The 19,429-nt window shown below is 36.1% G+C and overlaps 3 protein-coding genes and 1 long non-coding RNA gene across 6 annotated transcripts in view; 2 read left to right on the plus strand and 2 right to left on the minus strand.

The window, feature by feature from the left end:
- Positions 1-14,645, minus strand: part of LOC101242501 (WD repeat-containing protein 97-like) — a 19,289-nt gene extending 4,644 nt beyond the window's left edge. Inside the window, exons 1-27 of one of the 2 annotated variants that reach the window (XM_026836801.1) lie at positions 14,202-14,645; positions 13,302-13,440; positions 12,854-13,006; positions 12,475-12,533; positions 12,080-12,137; positions 11,632-11,784; positions 11,285-11,352; positions 10,788-10,929; positions 10,394-10,470; positions 9,856-9,984; positions 9,452-9,491; positions 8,690-8,984; positions 8,237-8,357; positions 7,505-7,671; positions 6,960-7,142; positions 6,534-6,672; positions 5,929-6,186; positions 5,191-5,425; positions 4,833-4,884; positions 4,489-4,592; positions 3,906-4,106; positions 3,390-3,434; positions 2,731-2,848; positions 2,278-2,430; positions 1,340-1,539; positions 669-869; positions 222-383 (exon numbers count right to left, since the gene is read on the minus strand). In XM_026836801.1, the coding sequence (XP_026692602.1) occupies positions 222-383; positions 669-869; positions 1,340-1,539; positions 2,278-2,430; positions 2,731-2,848; positions 3,390-3,434; positions 3,906-4,106; positions 4,489-4,592; positions 4,833-4,884; positions 5,191-5,425; positions 5,929-6,186; positions 6,534-6,672; positions 6,960-7,142; positions 7,505-7,671; positions 8,237-8,357; positions 8,690-8,984; positions 9,452-9,491; positions 9,856-9,984; positions 10,394-10,470; positions 10,788-10,929; positions 11,285-11,352; positions 11,632-11,784; positions 12,080-12,137; positions 12,475-12,533; positions 12,854-13,006; positions 13,302-13,440; positions 14,202-14,317 (3,768 nt within the window). In that variant the 5' untranslated portion in view covers positions 14,318-14,645. The remainder of the gene's footprint in view (positions 1-221; positions 384-668; positions 870-1,339; positions 1,540-2,277; positions 2,431-2,730; positions 2,849-3,389; positions 3,435-3,905; positions 4,107-4,488; positions 4,593-4,832; positions 4,885-5,190; positions 5,426-5,928; positions 6,187-6,533; positions 6,673-6,959; positions 7,143-7,504; positions 7,672-8,236; positions 8,358-8,689; positions 8,985-9,451; positions 9,492-9,855; positions 9,985-10,393; positions 10,471-10,787; positions 10,930-11,284; positions 11,353-11,631; positions 11,785-12,079; positions 12,138-12,474; positions 12,534-12,853; positions 13,007-13,301; positions 13,441-14,201) is intronic. The other variant, XM_018814033.2, reaches the window with a different exon arrangement.
- Positions 9,938-12,969, plus strand: LOC113474710. Its single transcript, XR_003396397.1, has 3 exons — positions 9,938-10,020; positions 10,396-10,489; positions 12,883-12,969. It is a non-coding gene; the product is annotated as an uncharacterized LOC113474710 (long non-coding RNA).
- On the plus strand, positions 14,585-17,378 carry LOC100181715 (galactose-3-O-sulfotransferase 3). The gene is made up of 3 exons (XM_002128417.5): positions 14,585-14,780; positions 14,895-15,344; positions 15,745-17,378. Exons 1-3 carry the CDS (start codon positions 14,650-14,652, stop codon positions 16,361-16,363), a joined length of 1,200 nt encoding a protein of 399 aa, XP_002128453.1. The 5' UTR covers positions 14,585-14,649; the 3' UTR covers positions 16,364-17,378.
- The window catches only part of LOC100179403 (metallophosphoesterase 1), a 4,525-nt gene continuing 2,245 nt past the window's right edge, over positions 17,150-19,429 (minus strand). The window contains exons 6-8 of one of the 2 annotated variants that reach the window (XM_009861799.2): positions 18,480-18,596; positions 18,030-18,170; positions 17,150-17,616 (exon numbers count right to left, since the gene is read on the minus strand). In XM_009861799.2, coding sequence (XP_009860101.1) covers positions 17,452-17,616; positions 18,030-18,170; positions 18,480-18,596 — 423 coding nt within the window. In that variant the 3' untranslated portion in view covers positions 17,150-17,451. Of the gene's footprint in view, positions 17,723-18,029; positions 18,171-18,479; positions 18,597-19,429 lie in introns of both variants that reach the window. The other variant, XM_009861800.2, reaches the window with a different exon arrangement.

The following is a 19,429-nucleotide window of genomic DNA, read 5'->3' on the forward strand; positions in this document are numbered from 1 at the left end:
GTTGTCCAAATTAACAGCAATATATTAAAAAAATTTAAAAAAATCCCAAAAAAATAATCACCCACAAAATAACATACTTGGTAACTCGTAAGCTGGCACGAGGTGTTAAACCCGTGTTATAACGACTGTCGTTTTCCGGCCACGCGAGGATAAAGTAAGTTACATTCATTCATTCATTCATGCATTCAAAATATTAGAAATACATTTCAGCCCAAACTTACTTGTAGTCCTTGTTCCACGAGAACATTTTTAATGAAATTTCTATGTCCTTGTTCCGATTCAAGATACTGAGTTAATATTTCTATGAGAAAACCCTCGGATTCCCCGTTTACGGTTTGGTAAAGTTTCATGGCCGACCTCAAGAACAACGCTTGTGTTATTTCCTATGGTGGGATGGGGGAATTATTTGTATTTTTATGGTTAGGAAACAACATACCAATATATTTGGTGAGAAACAAAATATAAATATTTTAAAAAAATCCAAGTTACAGAGCAACAGGAGTTGTTATAACACGGGTGTTTAGACAAAACAAATCAGAATCTAGTTTTAGAAAAATATGTATTATGCGTTGTACAAACAGCAAAATAGAAATAATTATTGTTTGTATTTTAATATTAATTCTTATTTGTTGATATAGAAACTTGTGTTAATAGAAACAACATTAAACCTTAGGATTTGGGGGAACAGTTGCGTTCAAGATTGAGCTGAGTGCTGCCACCAAGTGACGGTGGTCTTTTATCCCCTCTTGTTGCCATAACAACAGTAACGCATCAGCGATTGCGCAACGATGATCCCAGTCGATAGAGATGCCTATGATGTCACAGAGGACGTTGAAGAATTGAATCGCAGTGTAAGGCTGAGTTATTCTCTGTGGAGAAATAAATGAAACTGATTTACCCCCTTTTATAGTGTTATGTCAAATTTAGGTGGGTAAATGACAGTTATTATACCACGGGTGTTTTGTTTCATACAACTTGTGCCTGCTTACAAGTTCCCACGTATGTAACTAGTTTATCCTCAGGGCTACTACAGTCGTTATAACACAGATGTTCTGTTTCATGCCCTGGTATATGTTAACAACTTTAGGGGGCTAATAATTATAAAAGCTTAATAATAGAAATCTTAAAAAGCCTCATTTATTTAATATAATTAAAAGAGGAAAAAAAATATTAAACACATGCTGGAGTTTACCACGCATAATGTTGGTGTATGTGTCTTTAGACAAGTCCCTTAACGGCAATCGCCCCCCTACTAATCGGATGTCCAAAGTGTAAGTCATACCGAAAAACAATCAGGCACAAATTTACATCTGAAGTTACCACTTCCTACAACACCTACCTGCGTTATATAATCCTTGTGCCTTGTGTACCATGGAAGTCCCTCAAATTGGGTTAAATAGGAAGGTGGGGGTGTTGGGGGTGGTGGGGTGGGTGGAGGTGGTGTTGGAGGGGGTGGGGTTGGCTGTTTGGGGGGTGGGGGTCGCGATACGAACTTTACGATGGGTTTGGACGGTCGGGTGGGAACTTTAACCTTCGGTTCTGTGGATAGGAGGTTGGAAGGTAAAGGTGGTGATGAGGTTTATTAAGGTACACCTCATGCTCGATGTCAAGTTATTAAATGAATGAATGTAACTTACTTTATCCTCGCATAGCCAGAAAACAACAGTCGTTATAACACGGGTGTTCATACACACCATGCTCAGTGTCGAGGTATCGAATGAATGAATGTAACTTACTTTATCCTCGCATGGCCAGAAAACGACAAACATTATAACATAGGTGTTCATACACCTCATGCTCAATGTCAAGTTAATACATGGGTGTTGCTCACCGTTTTGTGTGTATTGTTTCATATACAACATTGGTAACACCATGGGTTTTAAAACATCTCGTGCTTCCTAGGTATTTATTGCACTGTATGTTGTACACTCCAGATTCAACCTCAGAGTTATTGTAAGGTTTATATTGTTATTACGATTAAGCTGCTTCAACCCAGTGGTGACTAACGGGTTTTTCATACAGAACAACAATCACCCACAAAGTTACAAAGGTGGTAACTCGTAAGCAACATAAGATGTATAAAACAGAACATCAGCGTTATAACGACTGTTGTTGCCCCGCCATGCGAGGTTAAATAAGTTACATACGTGATAACTTGTAAGCAGGCATGGGGTGTATGAAACAGAACACCTGTGTTATAATGACTGTTGTTTTCCGGCCACGCGAGAATAAAGTAAGTTACCTTCATTTATATTGCCATAAATACAATAACCTCACCTTGTTTAACAGGAGGGGGTGTTGGAGGTGGGGTTGGTTCCTTAGGAGGAGGGGGAGGGGTCACCATGGCTTGTCGCATCTTCTGCATCAACGCTGAAGGTTTCTTCTCGACCTTTCCCAAAGGACGATGGGTTTTCACAGTTTTGACTCCAGCTGTGATGTCATAATGGTTAGTGTCATGCAGAAATGTATGCAGTGAACTTTGACATAATTTTATGTTACATAGACTGTTTGGTTTCTTTGGTATAATAACTTTAACAATATTTTAACGTTTCAACTGCCATTTGACACGAATGGGTTGTAGCACTCCAGGTATCTAGGTATATCCTGGGTCCCATGTCATGCCCCACTGTAGGACCTTACCAACATGGAAGAGGCTGATCCCGCAACCCATAAATAAAAAAACTAACTTTTTACACCCTCCAACCATCAATTATTCCCCTTCCAACCCACCTGAAGGATCAACAATCTCATCTTCCACAAAATCTTCCCCGATCTTCTCCGAATCTTCATCCGATCCCATGAAGTACGTCTCGTCCTCTCCAACATCATCTGAAGGTGTTTTGATCCCCTGCATTCGGAACAAGGACATTAAGGTGAAAGATGATCATCAATAGAGATATATGTGTATTGAGAAAATGTGAAAAATCAATTGTTAAATTGGTGAAAATTGGCTCATTGGTAAAAATCAATGTTTTCTTAAGTTACATATTGTTACATCAAGCAAAATGCAAGATGGTTGTGATTGACTAAATAGTTGGCATAATTCATGTATGTACAACACATGCTAGGGCATGTAATGTTGGATAACAACCAAACTAAAATTGATGCTATGCTCTCTAGCCCAAAGGTATAAGTTCAAGGCCCAATGCTTCTACCATTGTAAGCTGATGTCTTCCTGGGCAAGACACTAAACGACAGATGCTCCAAGCAAGTGGTTACTAATAGGTTTTCTTGTTTAAATAGAAAGAACTTTAAAAAATTACACATTACATATTTGTGTGTGGTTTGTGAATTCTTAAATTTTGTTTAGGGTTTGTAAATGTTAAAATACAATCCTTTCTACTTGTCTGGAGTAAAGTTTTGCCCAAGATAAATATTCAACCTCAAACCTGGGAAACTAATGGGGCTAAGATGATGTCACTTCTTTTTCCTTCCTGTAAAATATTCGGCATCTAAACTCAAAATAATCTTTATTACTACAGTATTCTGCTATTCTGTAGATAACGAACTTTATTTATTCAGCTTGACTCTGCTCTCAAAAACTTTTTGGTATGAATGGGTAGAGAACTTTTCTAAATAGAAATAGATGGCCTTATCTGTGCTGTTGTAATCTCAAAAATATTTGAGGGAGGCTCGTGTGTTTATGAAAATTGGATGCTGCTAAAACTAGAATAGCGGAAAACTGTTTAAATCTGTTCCTTTAAAGTCAAGTATATTAGATTGTGACAAATAGGCAGAAAAAAACATTAAAGTTTAAAGAATAACTTAAGGCTCTTGATTTTCAAATAGTTCAAATAAAAAAATTAAAAATTAAGGAAAAAACAGGACTAATTCCTAACCCTCCTGTGATAAATGGCTGTGATAAAAATGAAAAAATATAGGAAAAACTGAAGTATAACCCCAACCTCTTTCACAGCTTCCTCCACTTTCCTCATCTGCTCCAATTGTTCCTCCGTGAAGGTTGGAGGTTTCCAAACATCCTCCTGTAGTTTCATCACTTCATCTTGTGGCCAAAGCAGTTTGATGAGGATAGAGTTTGGGATGAACCCGCATGGATTGATAATGAATTTGTTATGGCCGTAATCGGGACCTGATTCGTGGAGGTGCTGGATAGAAATAATATAAATGTTAAAGGTGCTGTATAGAAGTAACAGAAATAACATAAACTCCCCCCCAATATAAGTTATCACACAAAGCAGATACTATGTCTTAAGAGAATATTTTTCCAAAGTAATGTACACCAGCAGTATCAATGAATACTTAGTGTTTTTAACCAAGGTATTGGCATCATAATGCACAAGAGGACAAGACAAAAATAAGCCTAATTGGCATTCAAGGCAGAAAGAAGTTTAAAAAGATGAAACAACCACGAAGCCCAACATTTGCAAATGGTGGGAATAAACATCTTAATAAAATTTACACTCCAGGATGCAGCAAAGACCTTTGACTTGTTTATTCAAGGGATTTGTTTTTACACCACAATCTTACCTTGTCTTTCTCCACCCCACCATCCAGGATATGCTTCACTGGTTTGGCAGCTTTGATTGGAGGAAAGAAACCAATCTTTGTTTCAGGTTCCCAAACTTTGGGGGCTGTGGGTAACATTAGGTTTATAAATAACTAGTTGCGTTTTTATCTGATAGTGGTCTTCAACAAAATTTATTTTGTGCACCATTTTAGACTTTCAAAATGCCGTGCAGAAACAACATATTAAGGTATTGAAATTGTTAAGTATTGTGAGAGTAATTTTTGAAAACTTTTTATCTCAGAACTAAAGAGATTTATTTAGAGAATTATGAAGTACAAGCAAGGTTAAATATTGGAAGCATTACTTGCAACGCGCTCTAGTGGCGGGTCTGGATCGAAGTCGTCGACATCAGGAATCTGGTGAAACAAGTACAAAAGTGTGAGGTAACAATGAATGAAACTTTGTTTATTTCCCACATGACGACGCAATAACAGTCGCTATGATACGGCTGTTCTGTTTTATACACCTGTCTACGAGTTACCACCTATGTAACTTTGTGGCAAACAAGAAGTATTGAAATATTCATGTAACAATAACAACATTTATATAGTTCATAAAATAGTCAGGTTATTAACCCATATCTAAGTCACAGTTTCATGTTTGTAGGCAGTTAAAACCAAAAGTTTAACATACCATAACAACCTACAACTCTTACAACTTACCTTAACTTTCTTGGGTCGATCCCAAAACAAAGCGAGATATTTCTTAAATGCAACCGACTCCGTTCGTTTACTCGGACGACGATCCGCTCGCTTCGGTTTTAAACTTCCATCTCTGATCCTCTCGAGCTCTGCATCCCTTGCAGCATAAAGCGCGAACGCTCCAGCTCTTTCCCGCTCATCCTGGGTTATTTGATCTTGTTCTTCATTCGTCATCGGGTCCCATCCGTAATTCATCCTAAAGTTTTATGGGATTCACAAGTTTTTTTAAACGTGTCATTTTATTAATAACTTGGGTGAACTTGTAAAATACAGTTACACATATAGAGAATAGGTATTAAGTTATTTGAAGGTTTTGTAAAATGTTTGTAAAATCTCAAACACAATTACATTTATATTTATCGAGCTTTAGCTGTGCTTGTTTGTATAGACACCTAACAGCAACGTAAAAACTGGTTTAAGGTTTAAAAAAATTAGTCTGGGTGTTAACAACTGGAGTGATAGAATATCAAATGTCACCCCTGTTTTAAAAGTTGAGTGAAGTGTCTTACTCAATGACACATATACACCCACAATGGTGGCGACATCGAGCCTCGAACTTGTAACCTCCGATTATAATACAAGCAATATAACTACTGTGTTACATCACATACCTTATTGTTACATCATCACCAGATACGGGATATGTCCCCAGGTGCCCCTAATGTTATGAACCTGTAAATAAACCTAACGTTCGCTTACTTTATATACGATGACTTTGCAGTTGTCACTTTTAACGAGTCATGCTTTGACATTTCCCCAAGTCGTGCTTTATCGACAGGAATCGCTAACTCATGAACTGGCTCGGGGAATTCCATGCAAACCATCTTGAACAGGTAAGCCCGCGGTAGGTAGCTACTGTGCTCCACCCGGTGTACGTTTTTACCGAGCCCAATCATAAGATCTCCATGTTGGTTGCAAAAGTCGATGCTTTTCGGTTCCTCGTTCAATTTTAGAATTCTGTAGAAAACAAATTTATCTTTAACTGTGGCACACCGTGGAATCTAGAATGTAGCTTATTTATCCTCGCTTGGCGGGGCAACGACAGTTGTTGTAGCACGAGTGTGTTGTTTCATACACTTCGTGCCCGCTTACGTAATTTGTATGTTTCACACACATACAACAACAATAAAACAGCAACAAGCTTCGAACTCGTCCCCTCTAGATGGAAGGCAGAAACGCTGACAAATTCATTCGTACTTAAGCAAACCTTGGACACACTTGCCAACAATGGTGGGGGCATTGAGCCTTGAACTCTGTATCCTCTAGTATAGAGGCAATCAGCCATTATATCGCAACCCATTCACCTGATTAACTCGTTCCCGTTCGACCAAACCTTGATCGTTCCATCTCTGCTTGCTGAAGCGAATAACTTGAGTCTCGGGCACGCCGATAATCCCGTGATCTCATCCGTGTGGTCGTCATGGGGACTGTGGTCCGATCGCTCTGTGATTCAGCATTTATTAGGTGAGTCAGCATATCATATATACAATGAGTCAGCATACTTTAGATGAGTCCGCAATTATTAACATTGCTGTAAAATGATCTAGTCGTTTATAATTGTTGTTGCCGCCAGGTGTATTATAAGCCTAAAAGAGATCTTATGGCAATTGTTTGTTTTGCGATCAAGGTTTTTGTGCATACAGCAGGACATTATCAGGGTTTGCTGTTAAAGTGTCTTACCCAAAGACACCTCTGGTTCAAAAGTTATGGCGACTTCATGTTAGGCTTACCTTTGGTATCGAGATCATACATAACAATGGTATAAGTAGCAGTTGCAAGTTGTTGGAACGCCACCGTTAGTTTCGATGCTGCGATAGTCATGTGACATGGTGTGTGAGCGCAGTAGAATGACATCATCAAACTTAACGGTTCGTTTGCGTTCGGGAACATTTTCCAAACTTTAACGATGTTGTCTGAAGTAACATGGTATGAGTTTTATTTATTTATTTTTTTACATTAGCGAAAATAAACAACGTAGCCAAAAAGAGGATTAGCAGCAGCACAACGGTCATTAAAAAGATTTCTTGTTCCTTTCTTATTCTTTATTTGCTCTTAATATTATTATAAAAACAGAAAAATATTTGATTTTACACAGTTTTCACATTGAGAAGATAAAAGTTTCCAAACACAAAGTTGTTGAAAAACCTTTAAGTTTAAAATAAGAGGTGAATGGCTATTGTTTTATTTTTATTAAACAACTGATAACATCATGGGCATAGTTGTGCAATTATAAATACATAAGTGACATCATAAACACAACAGTGACATCACCTACCTCTCCCAGCAGATATAACCCGATCATTTCTAGCGTCGGACAGAACAGATATGACACCTTTAACACCGTGGGCTTCAGTTTCAAACAGAATGTTTCCATCGTCCAAATCAAGACTCGCGATAAATCCATCTTTTCTTCCAACAAGTAAGATTGTTTTGTTTCCGTATCTGGTGATGATGTAACAATAAGGTATGTGATGTAACACAGTAGTTATATTGCTTGTATTATAATCGGAGGTTACGAGTTCGAGGCTCGATGCCGCCACCATTGTGGGTGTAAATGTGTCATTGAGTAAGACACTTGATTAAATAAATGTAACATACTTTATCCTCGGTGGCCAGAAAAAGACGGTCGTTACAACACGGATGTTCTGTTTCATACAACTTGTGCCAGCTTACAAGTTACCATGGATGTAAGATTGTTGGTGATTACTTTTTTTGTTGTTGTTTTTTTCTTTATTTTATGTGTGGCTGACAATTTGGACAACCAATTAGTGACCACTGAGTTAGAGCAATTGCTGTTAAGTGTCTTGCCCAAGGACACAACACCCACAATGGTAGCAACTAAGAGCCTTGAACCCATTACCTCTGGGTTAGAGGCAGGCGTGTTAACCAACTGTGCTACAGGGCCGGACTTAACTTAACAGCAATTGTTTCAACTTACTGCCATGTGAGGATTAATAGGTTACATTCATTCAACATTGCATTACAACAATGCACATCATAATCTTACCTCGGAATTCTAGTTTTTTTCTTCCTAGCAACATTTCCTTTCTTTGATTCCTCCCATAGTTGTTTAAGTTCTGTCACATCGAGGATATATTCGTACAAACTCATACAGTTTACCTGAGAACCTGGGAATAATACAAACTTTATTTATCTTATTTGGGGTATGGTTGCATGATTGCAACTTATTTATCCTTGCATGACAGGCATAAAACTTGAGTGTTCTGTTTCATACATCCCGTGCCTGCCTAAAAGTTACCATTTATGTACTTTTGTGGGTAAATGCTTTCTGTGTAGAGAACAATTTAGACAACCCATTAGTGACCACTGGGTTAGAGCATGTTGCTATGAAGTCTCTTGCCCATGCACACTTCAGCTACAAGCATCAGACACAAACTCTCTAGTTCTGATAAAAGGAATCTAACACTCTCACTGGCACTTAAGCTGTTACAACACCCACCTTCTGTGAACTTCCATATTTGCTTAACAGTCACAGGATTTGTATGCGTTCTTCCCACCACCATCGCTCCCCCACGATAAGCTGCGTATATTGTTTCCCTTGGTAAGCAATACACAGCGTCGAGTAACAATTTGTCCTCTGGGGTTTGACCACTAGCGGCACTGTTCACCCTGCTGTTGGGGTTGGATTGCAAAACTTCCACAGGAGGCACTAGAGTGGTGAGAACAGCGCCGTTTAGTGGCGATAAAAGCCGCACGGTTCCATCTTCACTTTGGCAAACTACACGATCTACGAGCTGTGGACGTACATAGTTTAGTTGGTTATTTCCAACTCAATCCTTACTAATAATAGTAACAGATTGTGGCTTCAACTGCACAAGCAAAGATTAAAGAATAAATGAAACAAAAGGACAGAACAAAGAAACAAAACAACAGTCGTTAAAATGTGTTTAAAACCTATTTACACTTAATTAAAAAAAAGCGTGGTCACTACACATAGTAGACCAATAACGAGCCACAGATTGTGGCTTCAACTGCACAAGCAAAGATTAAAGAATAGTTGAAATGAAAAGACAAAAGATAGAAACAACAATCGTTAAATATGTTTACAGTTTAAAACATATTTATACTTAATTAGAAATAAAAAGCGGGGTCACTACACCTAGCAGACAAACAACAAGCCATTTATTTTTTTAGATGTTCTTAGAAAGAAAGTAATAGTGCTATGGCGATAACGTTTACATAAATAAAGTTGTTTTTTCACCTTGTTATAAGATGCTGTGTGAATGTTTTGAACAGAGTTCCTGTTGAGAAAAGTCAAATTAAAGTTCAGAATATCATAGTTAAGCCAACTTGTTCAAGCCATAATTCCTACACAATTAATTAGAATTAATTTGTTTCAAAAAAGTAATAAATTATTCAGTACAACCCCATATTTTTTTCAAACATAACTGATTTAAATATATATAATTTTGTGGCTATCGGGTGTATTATACCGATAAAAGAGATCTTCTGGCAATTTTAGCAAAAGGTTCAGAAACAATTTTCAAAGATCCTTTAAGATTAGAAACACTCTCCAGAAGATCTCTTTTTATTTGGCACTAAATAATTGTTTATCATCACACTGTCCATTATTACATAACAACCCTATTATTACATCACACTTACCCAATAGTAGTAAACAATTGGTGAACATGAGTTATCGACCATAGATCGACAGCATATGATGAGAATGAATGAAGGTGGCTATGGTTGGGTGTTGTGGATAATCCAATCACTGGTTCATCCAACTTTATTCTGGGTTAGAAGTTATGGTTAGACACTTGGTCACAGGTGCCGTGTTTTGAATTTAAACAAAATTAAAATATAGTTACACTTATAGTTGTTAAACATAGAAACTTATTGTTAAACGTGGAGAATGTAACATAAAATGTGGGGTGGAATACTGCGCATGTACAGCTGGATTTAATTATGGATACCTATATGTTTATGTGTCTAGTTTAATGTGGTTAAAAACAAAAATCCTTTTTTTATTTGCTTTACATTATTCGCATGATAAATTCTAATTTTAAAATTTAATTTTAGAAAATAGATATGGAATGCATTGATTTAATGCCATACTATGGTGATGTCATAATATGATAATGTCATAATATGGTGATGTCATAATATGGTGATGTCATAATATGATGATGTCATAACTTACAGGTCCACTTCATCGCATGTCTCCAAACTCCATACTCTAATGGTGCAATCGTATGATGATGACATAATGTATGGACCCTGTGATTTAAGATGGTTGGTATGTTGTGTGTGTTAATTTTAACATATACTAGGTTGGTCTATGCTAAAATAACAAACAGAACAGAATTTAGCGCTATTATATGGCAGTCGTAAAAAAATGGATAAAGATATAGTAGGTTGGAGTAAGATGGTGTAACAGTCCATTGATCCAACCCTGCAATCCAAAAATTACATTGGTTTAATCACTACATATATATGCATGTCATATTGCCCACAAACCCATACTTACCTACTGTGAAAAATAGTCACCCGGGGTGTTGGAGTAATTAGACACCACATACAAAGTAGTCACTTACTTGTGGATATAAACTCAGTGAGCTTATTGGTCCATGGTGGCCGACAAACACAAGTCGTATTCCAAAGTTATCGTCCCATAATTTTACTGAACCGTCCCGTGATCCAGTCACGATGTATTTGAGGGGGTTGAAGAATAGAATGCTGGGGGTAGAGGGGTGTAAGTTGTTTAGTAGAGCAGGGGGGGGATGTAATGGGTTCATACACCAGGTGTTTATTTATTATGTATTTAACTTTGTGGGTGTTGATATTGAGAATAATTTTAGTTCTGTTTCATTTACCTCGTGCCCGCTTACGAGTTACTGCATATGTAACTTTGTAAGCAATTTTTTTCTGTGTGGCCAGTGTGAACAATGAAGAGGAGCAATTCGCGACAAAACAACAGACATGATAAACACGCTAAGGGTAAAAACTACTTGAATAAAAGTTTGGTTGCTAAACCCACAGTATAGTATAGATTAACACATAAGTTCATTCCAATACTTATTACACAACATACCTTGTAATGTTCCTCACATGTAGATCATGTTTGTAACAAATTAATTCAGCTTTATGAAGATTGAACACCTGAAGCGTATTTGGGTTTATGGAGTGGCATGGATGTTTAACACAGCAGCAAGTTTAAGGTTAATTTTTAAATAATACCCATAAGTTATTTTGTTTAGTTCCTCAGCAACACTGGCCCTAAATACTCACAGCAACACTGGCCACAAATACTCATGGAAACACTGGGCACAAATACTCCTGGCAACACTGGGCACAAATACTCACAGCAACACTGACCACAAATACTCATGGCAACACTGGCCACAAACACTCACGGCAACACTACCCACAAATACTCACGGCAACACTGGTTCCACAAACAGCGTAACATCGTTGAGAATGACTCGTCGTATTTTCGAGCGTTATTTTATCGAACTCATCTTTACAAGTGAGGCCCTCCGTCACCACACGATGGGGTATCATGTATCGGTTGCCGTATCGGAAGCACCACGTCTGTAATGAAGTCAAATTTAAAATCTAATTAAACATTTTATTTTCCTAAATGTTGTTGTTTTAACTTTAGCCAACTCTGGTTGTTTCGCCTTTTTTTAAAATGTCTCTTATGGATTCAACAAGTTAAACATGAAATATTCTAATTTCAAAACAGAAAGAATCCATATAGGATATATAGAACGAATATAGAATGGAATATGTAATATACAAAAAGCCAACTCTGGCCTAAGTCCCAGATAGCACCCCACTCATATGGAACATACAGAGCTTAAATCTAAATTTTAATAATTCTCACCATCACGTTTGAAGTTCCTGCTGTTACAACTTCGTTCGTGCTTTCATTATACATCATACTGTGGTGGAATTTACATTATATGAGATATACATTATGCAGTTAGTGTTGTATATTAGGTAGGTATATACATCTCCTGTATAAGACAGGTGATATAACAGTTTGTGGGTGATTTGCACAACCATAAATGAATGAATCTTAAATATTATATCATTGGAGTTCTGTTTCATACACCTCATGCCTGCTTACGAGTTACCATGTATATAAGTTTGTTGGTGATTATTTTTTGTGTGGCTGATAATTTTGACAACCCATTAGCGCACTGGTTTGGAGCAATTATCTTATGAGTGTCATCCTAAGCTAGGTAAAATCCCTTAATTAAAAAATCACAAACTCACCAATTAATTTTATGAATCGCTTTTGTTGTCGATACGAATTCAAAGTCAGAAGTGAAAAGCTAAAAAAACAAGTTATAAACTTAACCAAGGTGTACTATGAAATACGTAACAGACAAAACCAAGTCCCAACAAATCGTGGCCTATAACATATATTTTGCCTAAAAAGCCTTACATAGAACACAATTTGTTAAACTTGATTATTTTTGTTAGGTATTTTATTGCATTTAATCCTGACTGTTATCGTTACAAGAATTATTCCACTTCCTAAGTCTTTATAAGCATTAGGTAAAGGCCAGATTCACAGAATTCATTACATTAGCTTAACTCAATAAACTTATATTGACAAAAAATATCTGTATTTAGTTAAAGATTTTCCAACTTTGATCTCATCCTTTTTATTGAGTGCAGCATATTGGTTTGAGTGCGGACACGTGACGATTCTCTTGATCTCCTCGCCTGTATCGATGATGTCTTTCCTTCGTCCATCCTCGTGGAAAACACGAACAAACTGATGATCAACGGTCACAAACTCCTGCGAGGAAATATCTTCATTTAATCGGAATCTTGAATGTAATACTTGTTTATCCTCGCATGGAATGGCAATGACAGCCGTTATAACACGGGTATTCTGTTTTATACACTTCGCGCCAGCTTACCAATTACTACAAATGTAACTCTGTTGGTGAAGGTTTTTTGCCATATCTATGTGGTCTCCTCTCTCTGTGGTAGCTCGTAAGCGAACATGAGGTGTATGAAACAGAACACCGTGTTATAACGACTGTCGTTGCCTCACCACACAAAATAACTAACATAACTCCCCACCGTACCTGCATAACAGAGTTATATGTGACATCCACAATTGCATCATCATGTCCAATCTTCCTTATATGATGAACCCCATGACTGACCACGGCCGGCCGAATGTCAGATTTCTTCACAAGGTCTGTGGTGGATTTCACAGATTTCCTGGGAAGTCAAAAAATATTTTATGTTAAATTTAAAAAAACAAAATTTTGAAAATGGTTTTTAGTTTTAAACTGAAATGTTTGGGATAAAAATAGTTACAAAATATATATATATACGACTCATTAACAGATCATCACTCTCTTTTTTCACAAGTGGGCGCTCATTTTTTTATTATTAGTTACTGGGGACTTTAAAAAAACGTTGTTTTTGTGACATATAAAATGTGTATTGGTATAGTATTTCAATATTTTATAAAAAATCGTTTACTAACAAAAAAAACTAAAAAAAAACGTATTGCACTGTGCGGGACTCGAACCCGGTAAGAACGAAACAAAGAGATTAAACGACAGCACGCTAACCGTTACACCACAGAACCGACGATAGTAAACAGAACGAAAGAGCGTATATAACCTACCTAATTTGGGAAAGATGTTCTTACTAGTGTTTTATATATTTATAAAGGTATTTTCAGTATTTAAGTAATTTGTTTTCCACTTATTACCAATTTAAAGTGTTTCTTTGTGTATTTTTTAAAAATAATAATAAAAAAATGAGCGCCCACTTGTTAAAAAAGAAAGTGATGATCGCTTAATGAGTCGTAACTTATATATATGGGCTATCATATTTGTATTGAAACTGAACTGATCAGAAACTGCACCAAGCATATTGATTTGTCATTAAACTTATAAAGATTACTAAACATTGTATATAAATTGTTTATGTTTAAATTGAAACTTTCCAAGTCATATTCTCCTACCAACCTCAAAACTTCCCATAACTGCTTCGCTCGTTCGTTGTTTTTCTGCTGCCATGGTGGAACAGGGCTTGGCGTTTCAAAATCCGTTGGAATCGGTGGAACTTGAAGGACTTCAGTCATGATCAGGAGCTTAATGTCTACATTTGGTTTAAATTGACGTTTTTTCGTATCTTTTTATGGGTATAATTTAAATTAGATAACAAAAAATAAATAATTTTTTAATTTAAGGGGGGATTACCCGATGCGAAAACTATGTTGCTTAGTTACAATCATAGAAATATAAAGTATTTTGTTATTAGGGGTGTGTGAACTTAAAACTTCAATACTTAAAGGTTTGAACATTTTTAAATTTGTTGTATTATAATATAATTTCATATATTAAATTGTTGCCAAGGTTGATTACGCGACACTATGTGTCTCTGTTTGTTTTGCTCGGGGAAACACCTTATTATATGCTTACTTTAGCGATGGGTTTCATCCGCAAATATTTGCACAACATTTTAAGATTTGCTTTGATCTTGTGTTTAATTTATTTCGTGTATTCTTGCTGGGGATTGTCTTTTAAATCAACAGAAAAACAAAAGTAAGAAATTTTATGTTTTGTTTGTTATGTATAAAAAGTATAAAAGGTTATAGATCTTCAAATTTAATTAAACATAAACAAAGTTTTATTTAGAACTAAATTGCTTTCATCCAGGTCAGCTCCAACTTTTCCATTCATCCGAAATACTTTTACGAACCGTACAAATTGCAAACCGAAGAAAAATATATTTTTTATGAAAACTCACAAAACTGCTGGTACAGTTGTACAAAACATTTTGCTGCGTCATGCTGACCTGCACGATATATTTGTCGGATTATCGAGAACCAGGGATCCCAAGTTCGGGTACCGGGATGGGCGTTATTTCAACCGAGATTTTATCCGAAAAAGTGACTCACCAATAAATATGCTGTGTCATCATATGAGATTCGACAGAAGTGAAGTATCCGCAATCCTTCCGAATGACACAGTTTACATCACAATACTAAGAGAACCGGGTTCATTATTTGAATCTCTATTCAACTACTTGCATTACGATTGCAAAACATTTTCGAGACTCCCCCTTTCCCCATCGGGGATGGAGGAATGGATAAACCATCCTAGAAGGTAAGTTGGGCAACATGTATTGTTATAATTTTATATTTCTACAAAGACTTGTAGTCCCACGTAAAACTTGTGTTTAGTTTCAGCCATGAGCGACTATCTTTTATAAACCCTCGAGAGGCAGGGATAGTTAAACACAAAATCCTGTGAAACAAATCTAACTTATTGGTTGTAATGTTTACTGATTAATGCAGTGCTAGAAATTCCAAAGTTGGCCTGCCCACCCTGCCACCCCAGGTTTGTTGCCTATAATTGGAGCTATATACCGGCATGCTGGCAACCATTATTTGGCTAGAGCTTGGCTACCAGGCATGTCCTTAATACTGTATATAATACATTATTATGTCACATAGATGGCATTACATACCTATTTAATAAAAAATAAACAAATAGTTATGTTTAGATACTTCCGAGGTGCAAAGGATGGCCCACTGTGGTGGTTCGGCAAGAACAGTATGTTCTATGATATGGGCTTCAATAATTTAAACAACGATGAAGAATATATTCAACAATCAATATTGGAGGTGGAGGAGGTGTTCGATCTTGTGTTATTGACGGAATACTTTGATATTTCTATGGTTTTGTTGATGGACTTATTATGTTGGGATCTTGAAGATGCCGCATATCTCGCTCTCAATGCAAGAGCTGTATCTGGAGAATTTGTACCTGAGGTAAGGAGAAGAAAAGTTGAGGAATGGAATCACGCGGATACTTTGATGTACAGACACTTTAACAAAACGTTCTGGCGCTGTGTTAAAGAATACGGGGTCGAAAAAATGGATAAAAACGTTAAAAAGTTGAATGAATTGAATCAGCAACTTCAGGATGCGTGTGTAGATGGGGGGGCTGTGGGTGTTTCACGCGTAAGAGACCCACGCAACCGAGTCTATAACCCCAGGGGTGTGGAAATGAAAGGGTATAACCTTAAACATGGGGCAAAGGAGTTAAAGATTTGTAAAGATGCGATTAGAACTGAAAATAAATGGTTTGAATATTTTTTGCACAAGCAGTATGGTGTCTGATTTATAACTGTATACACAAACACAAAAGTGTTTTATTTGTGAAATTTATAAGGTTTATTGCTGATTTTTTTGTTTATGTGAATTAATCATAATACTCGTACTACCTTAAACAAATACCCTCAACTTTAAAACACAATAACCAAAAGTGAGTTTTATTTGTCACATTTTATAAGATCTATTGCTGTATTTTTGTTTTATGTAAATTAATCATATTCCGTGCACTTTACATGACACAGAATAACCGCATAGTGACTACACAAAACTCAAGTGTTTTATATCTGCCAAGTTTTAGTTTACTTTAAAAGCAATATTTGTATTAATCATAGACATCATATTTACCGTTATTTGCAATATTGTGCATGATGTCATAATATATGTAATGTCACAATATGTTTGATGTCATAATATATGTGATGTCATAGTATCCGTGATGTCATAATATGCATGATGTCATAATGTGTGATGTCATATTATGTGTGATGTCATATTATGTGTGGTGTCATATTATGCGTGATGTCATATTATGTGTGATGTCATATTATGTGTGATGTCATATTATGTGTGATGTCATATTATGTGTGATGTCATATTATGCGTGATGTCATATTATGTAATACTATTACATTAAAGTGTATTTGGTTGCAATAGGTTTATCATTTCTTTAATATTTACTCAACTTTTAAAAAACTTTTTTACAAATTGTGCAATCATGTTGTAATTGTTGCTTACAATGGTTGGTTGTGACATCATAAACATTGCTATTGTTATGTATTGAATACTCATTGATGTCACAGTAAAAGTTTATTTCGCAACAAAATATTAAAAACATTGTCATGCATATTTGCATATAAACTGTGATCATTTTTTCCAAAAAACAACTTCATTTTAAAACGTTTCGATTACTGTTTATATATTTGGATAAAGTTTAATGTAATTTTATCATTAGCAGCAGCATTTCTATTTTTATATAAAAATTGCTTGCTGGTATATTAGTAACCCTCCCACTCTTTGCAAATGTAGGAGAAACTAGTAAATAAGGCAAAAGCATCAAGTGAAAAATTTGTGGATGTTAAAAGTTAAAACAGATTTTAAAGTCTCTTCCATATTTTTGAAGTACATCTCATGTTTCTGTTGCAAGCCATCTTTAACGTGAACAACGATGCTATAACTGCCAACCCATATAAGGTAAATACGGTAGATTCAGTTGGTAGGTGGCATTTGGAGGATGTGATGTCATCATTGGTGATTGTGAACTGGAAGTTAATATTAAACATAAAGGTTTTATAATATCCACCATGTATGTGATTGCTTTGTTTTCGTTAAACAGCTGGAATCTTGAACCTTGTATGTTTACCTGGCCTAAAAAAAAAAACTTTAGTCGGTATCCAAGAATACCATTCCAGGCTCCCAGCTTGCTCTGCATTAATCAGTAAACATTACACCAAATGGATTAGATTTGTACCGTAGGATTGTGTCTAATTATTTCTGCATTAAATAAGTTTTGGGCCTATCAGTGACATCAAACTAATTATCATTTTTTTATTGTTGGTTCCATAATACCATGGATAAATTATACAAAAAGTTTTTAATTGCTGATAGTTCAAATAATAATAATATTATTATAATAATATAACCCAAATTATCAACAAACATAATTCAACCCCACCAGATAAAAACTTGGGTCGTTCCGATTCCTCCAACTGTACGATGCTACGGTAACTTCTGGTGTCCCATCTTTGTGGCTACGATGGCACGTGTTGTGGGTGTGCCCGCTCAGTATTAGGCGAGGGTTGACAAGGTTTAGGAGCTGGAGGAAGGGGAGTAAATGGGGTGATGATGACTTGTTAATTTGATACTTTGTGTACTAATATTATCTATATTGGCCGAACTGCCATTCATTAGCACTATATGCTCTCTTGTTATTGGTATAGAAAATAGTTATGGGACAAATTGTGTGAAATAAAATTAACAAATAAGGTATTTTAGGCAGGTATGCAGATTTGGTTATTAACAAGTGTTTATGACAAAAAGAATCTAAGACAACTGACATGTCCATTTAAGGAGTTTAAATAAATACTATATTAAACTTTTAATAAACAAAAGTTATTAATCTTACCCTTTCCGATGTTGATTCCTTCAAAGTATCTTTGTAGTTGAACCTCCTTTGCTTCCCATCTTGCCCCGCATCCGATCCAACGCATTCAATATCCGAGGTTCGGAACAATGGGATGTGCTGAGGTGAAATACACAAGTAACAAATTTTATACATAATATGGTTAATTTAATAAGTTTTAACATCTATGTAGTATGTATAGACCCCAGCTTTACTCCCTTTGTTTTAAGAGTCAGAATATTGTGGCCATCAATGTATTATAGACAGACAAAGATGTATTTTATTAGTTTAAATTTAACTAATGGACAGTGCTGCGATTCGTTGCCAGGTGTCGCCGAGCGCAACTTTCGACGTCCAAATTGTCGCGAGAAAATTAATCATTCTGACGTCATAATACGTCATATCAGTGGCCGTATTTTCGTTACATATTTTCGTTTACGTATAGCTCTAAACGAATAACGGCGCGCGTCAAAGTAACGATCGTTTGTAGTTGACAAAATTGTGTGAAAATTAACTACAATACGACTGCTTTTTCATATATTGCGCAAATTGTTATCTATATTATCGTATCTACATGCTGACGAAAAGATCGAAAAATCTCCCGAGCCAGACTACAGGAACGCTAAATCGACAAAGAAAATGCGACAAAATTTACAAACCGGCATAAATTAATTTAAAATTTTATTGGGTGTTTTGACACCGGCAAGCAGCCTAGACGAGAAATTTGATAATTCGTGATTGTAGACAATTGGTTTGTGACGAAGCGTCAGGGTTACGGGAAGATTACCCGCTGTTATGACCAAAATAAAAGCTTGAATCTATAGTGGCGAAATAGGTCTGGCCAGTGACTACCAAGCTTTACCTAAACACAAATTGTATTCACATACTTGTTACGTTCACGTGCGTAGAAAGCATTCATCGTAAACGAGACAATCCTTTACATAATTACAGAC

Source organism: Ciona intestinalis, chromosome 11, assembly GCF_000224145.3.
Source record: "Ciona intestinalis chromosome 11, KH, whole genome shotgun sequence".
Classification (NCBI taxonomy): Eukaryota; Metazoa; Chordata; class Ascidiacea; order Phlebobranchia; family Cionidae; genus Ciona; species Ciona intestinalis.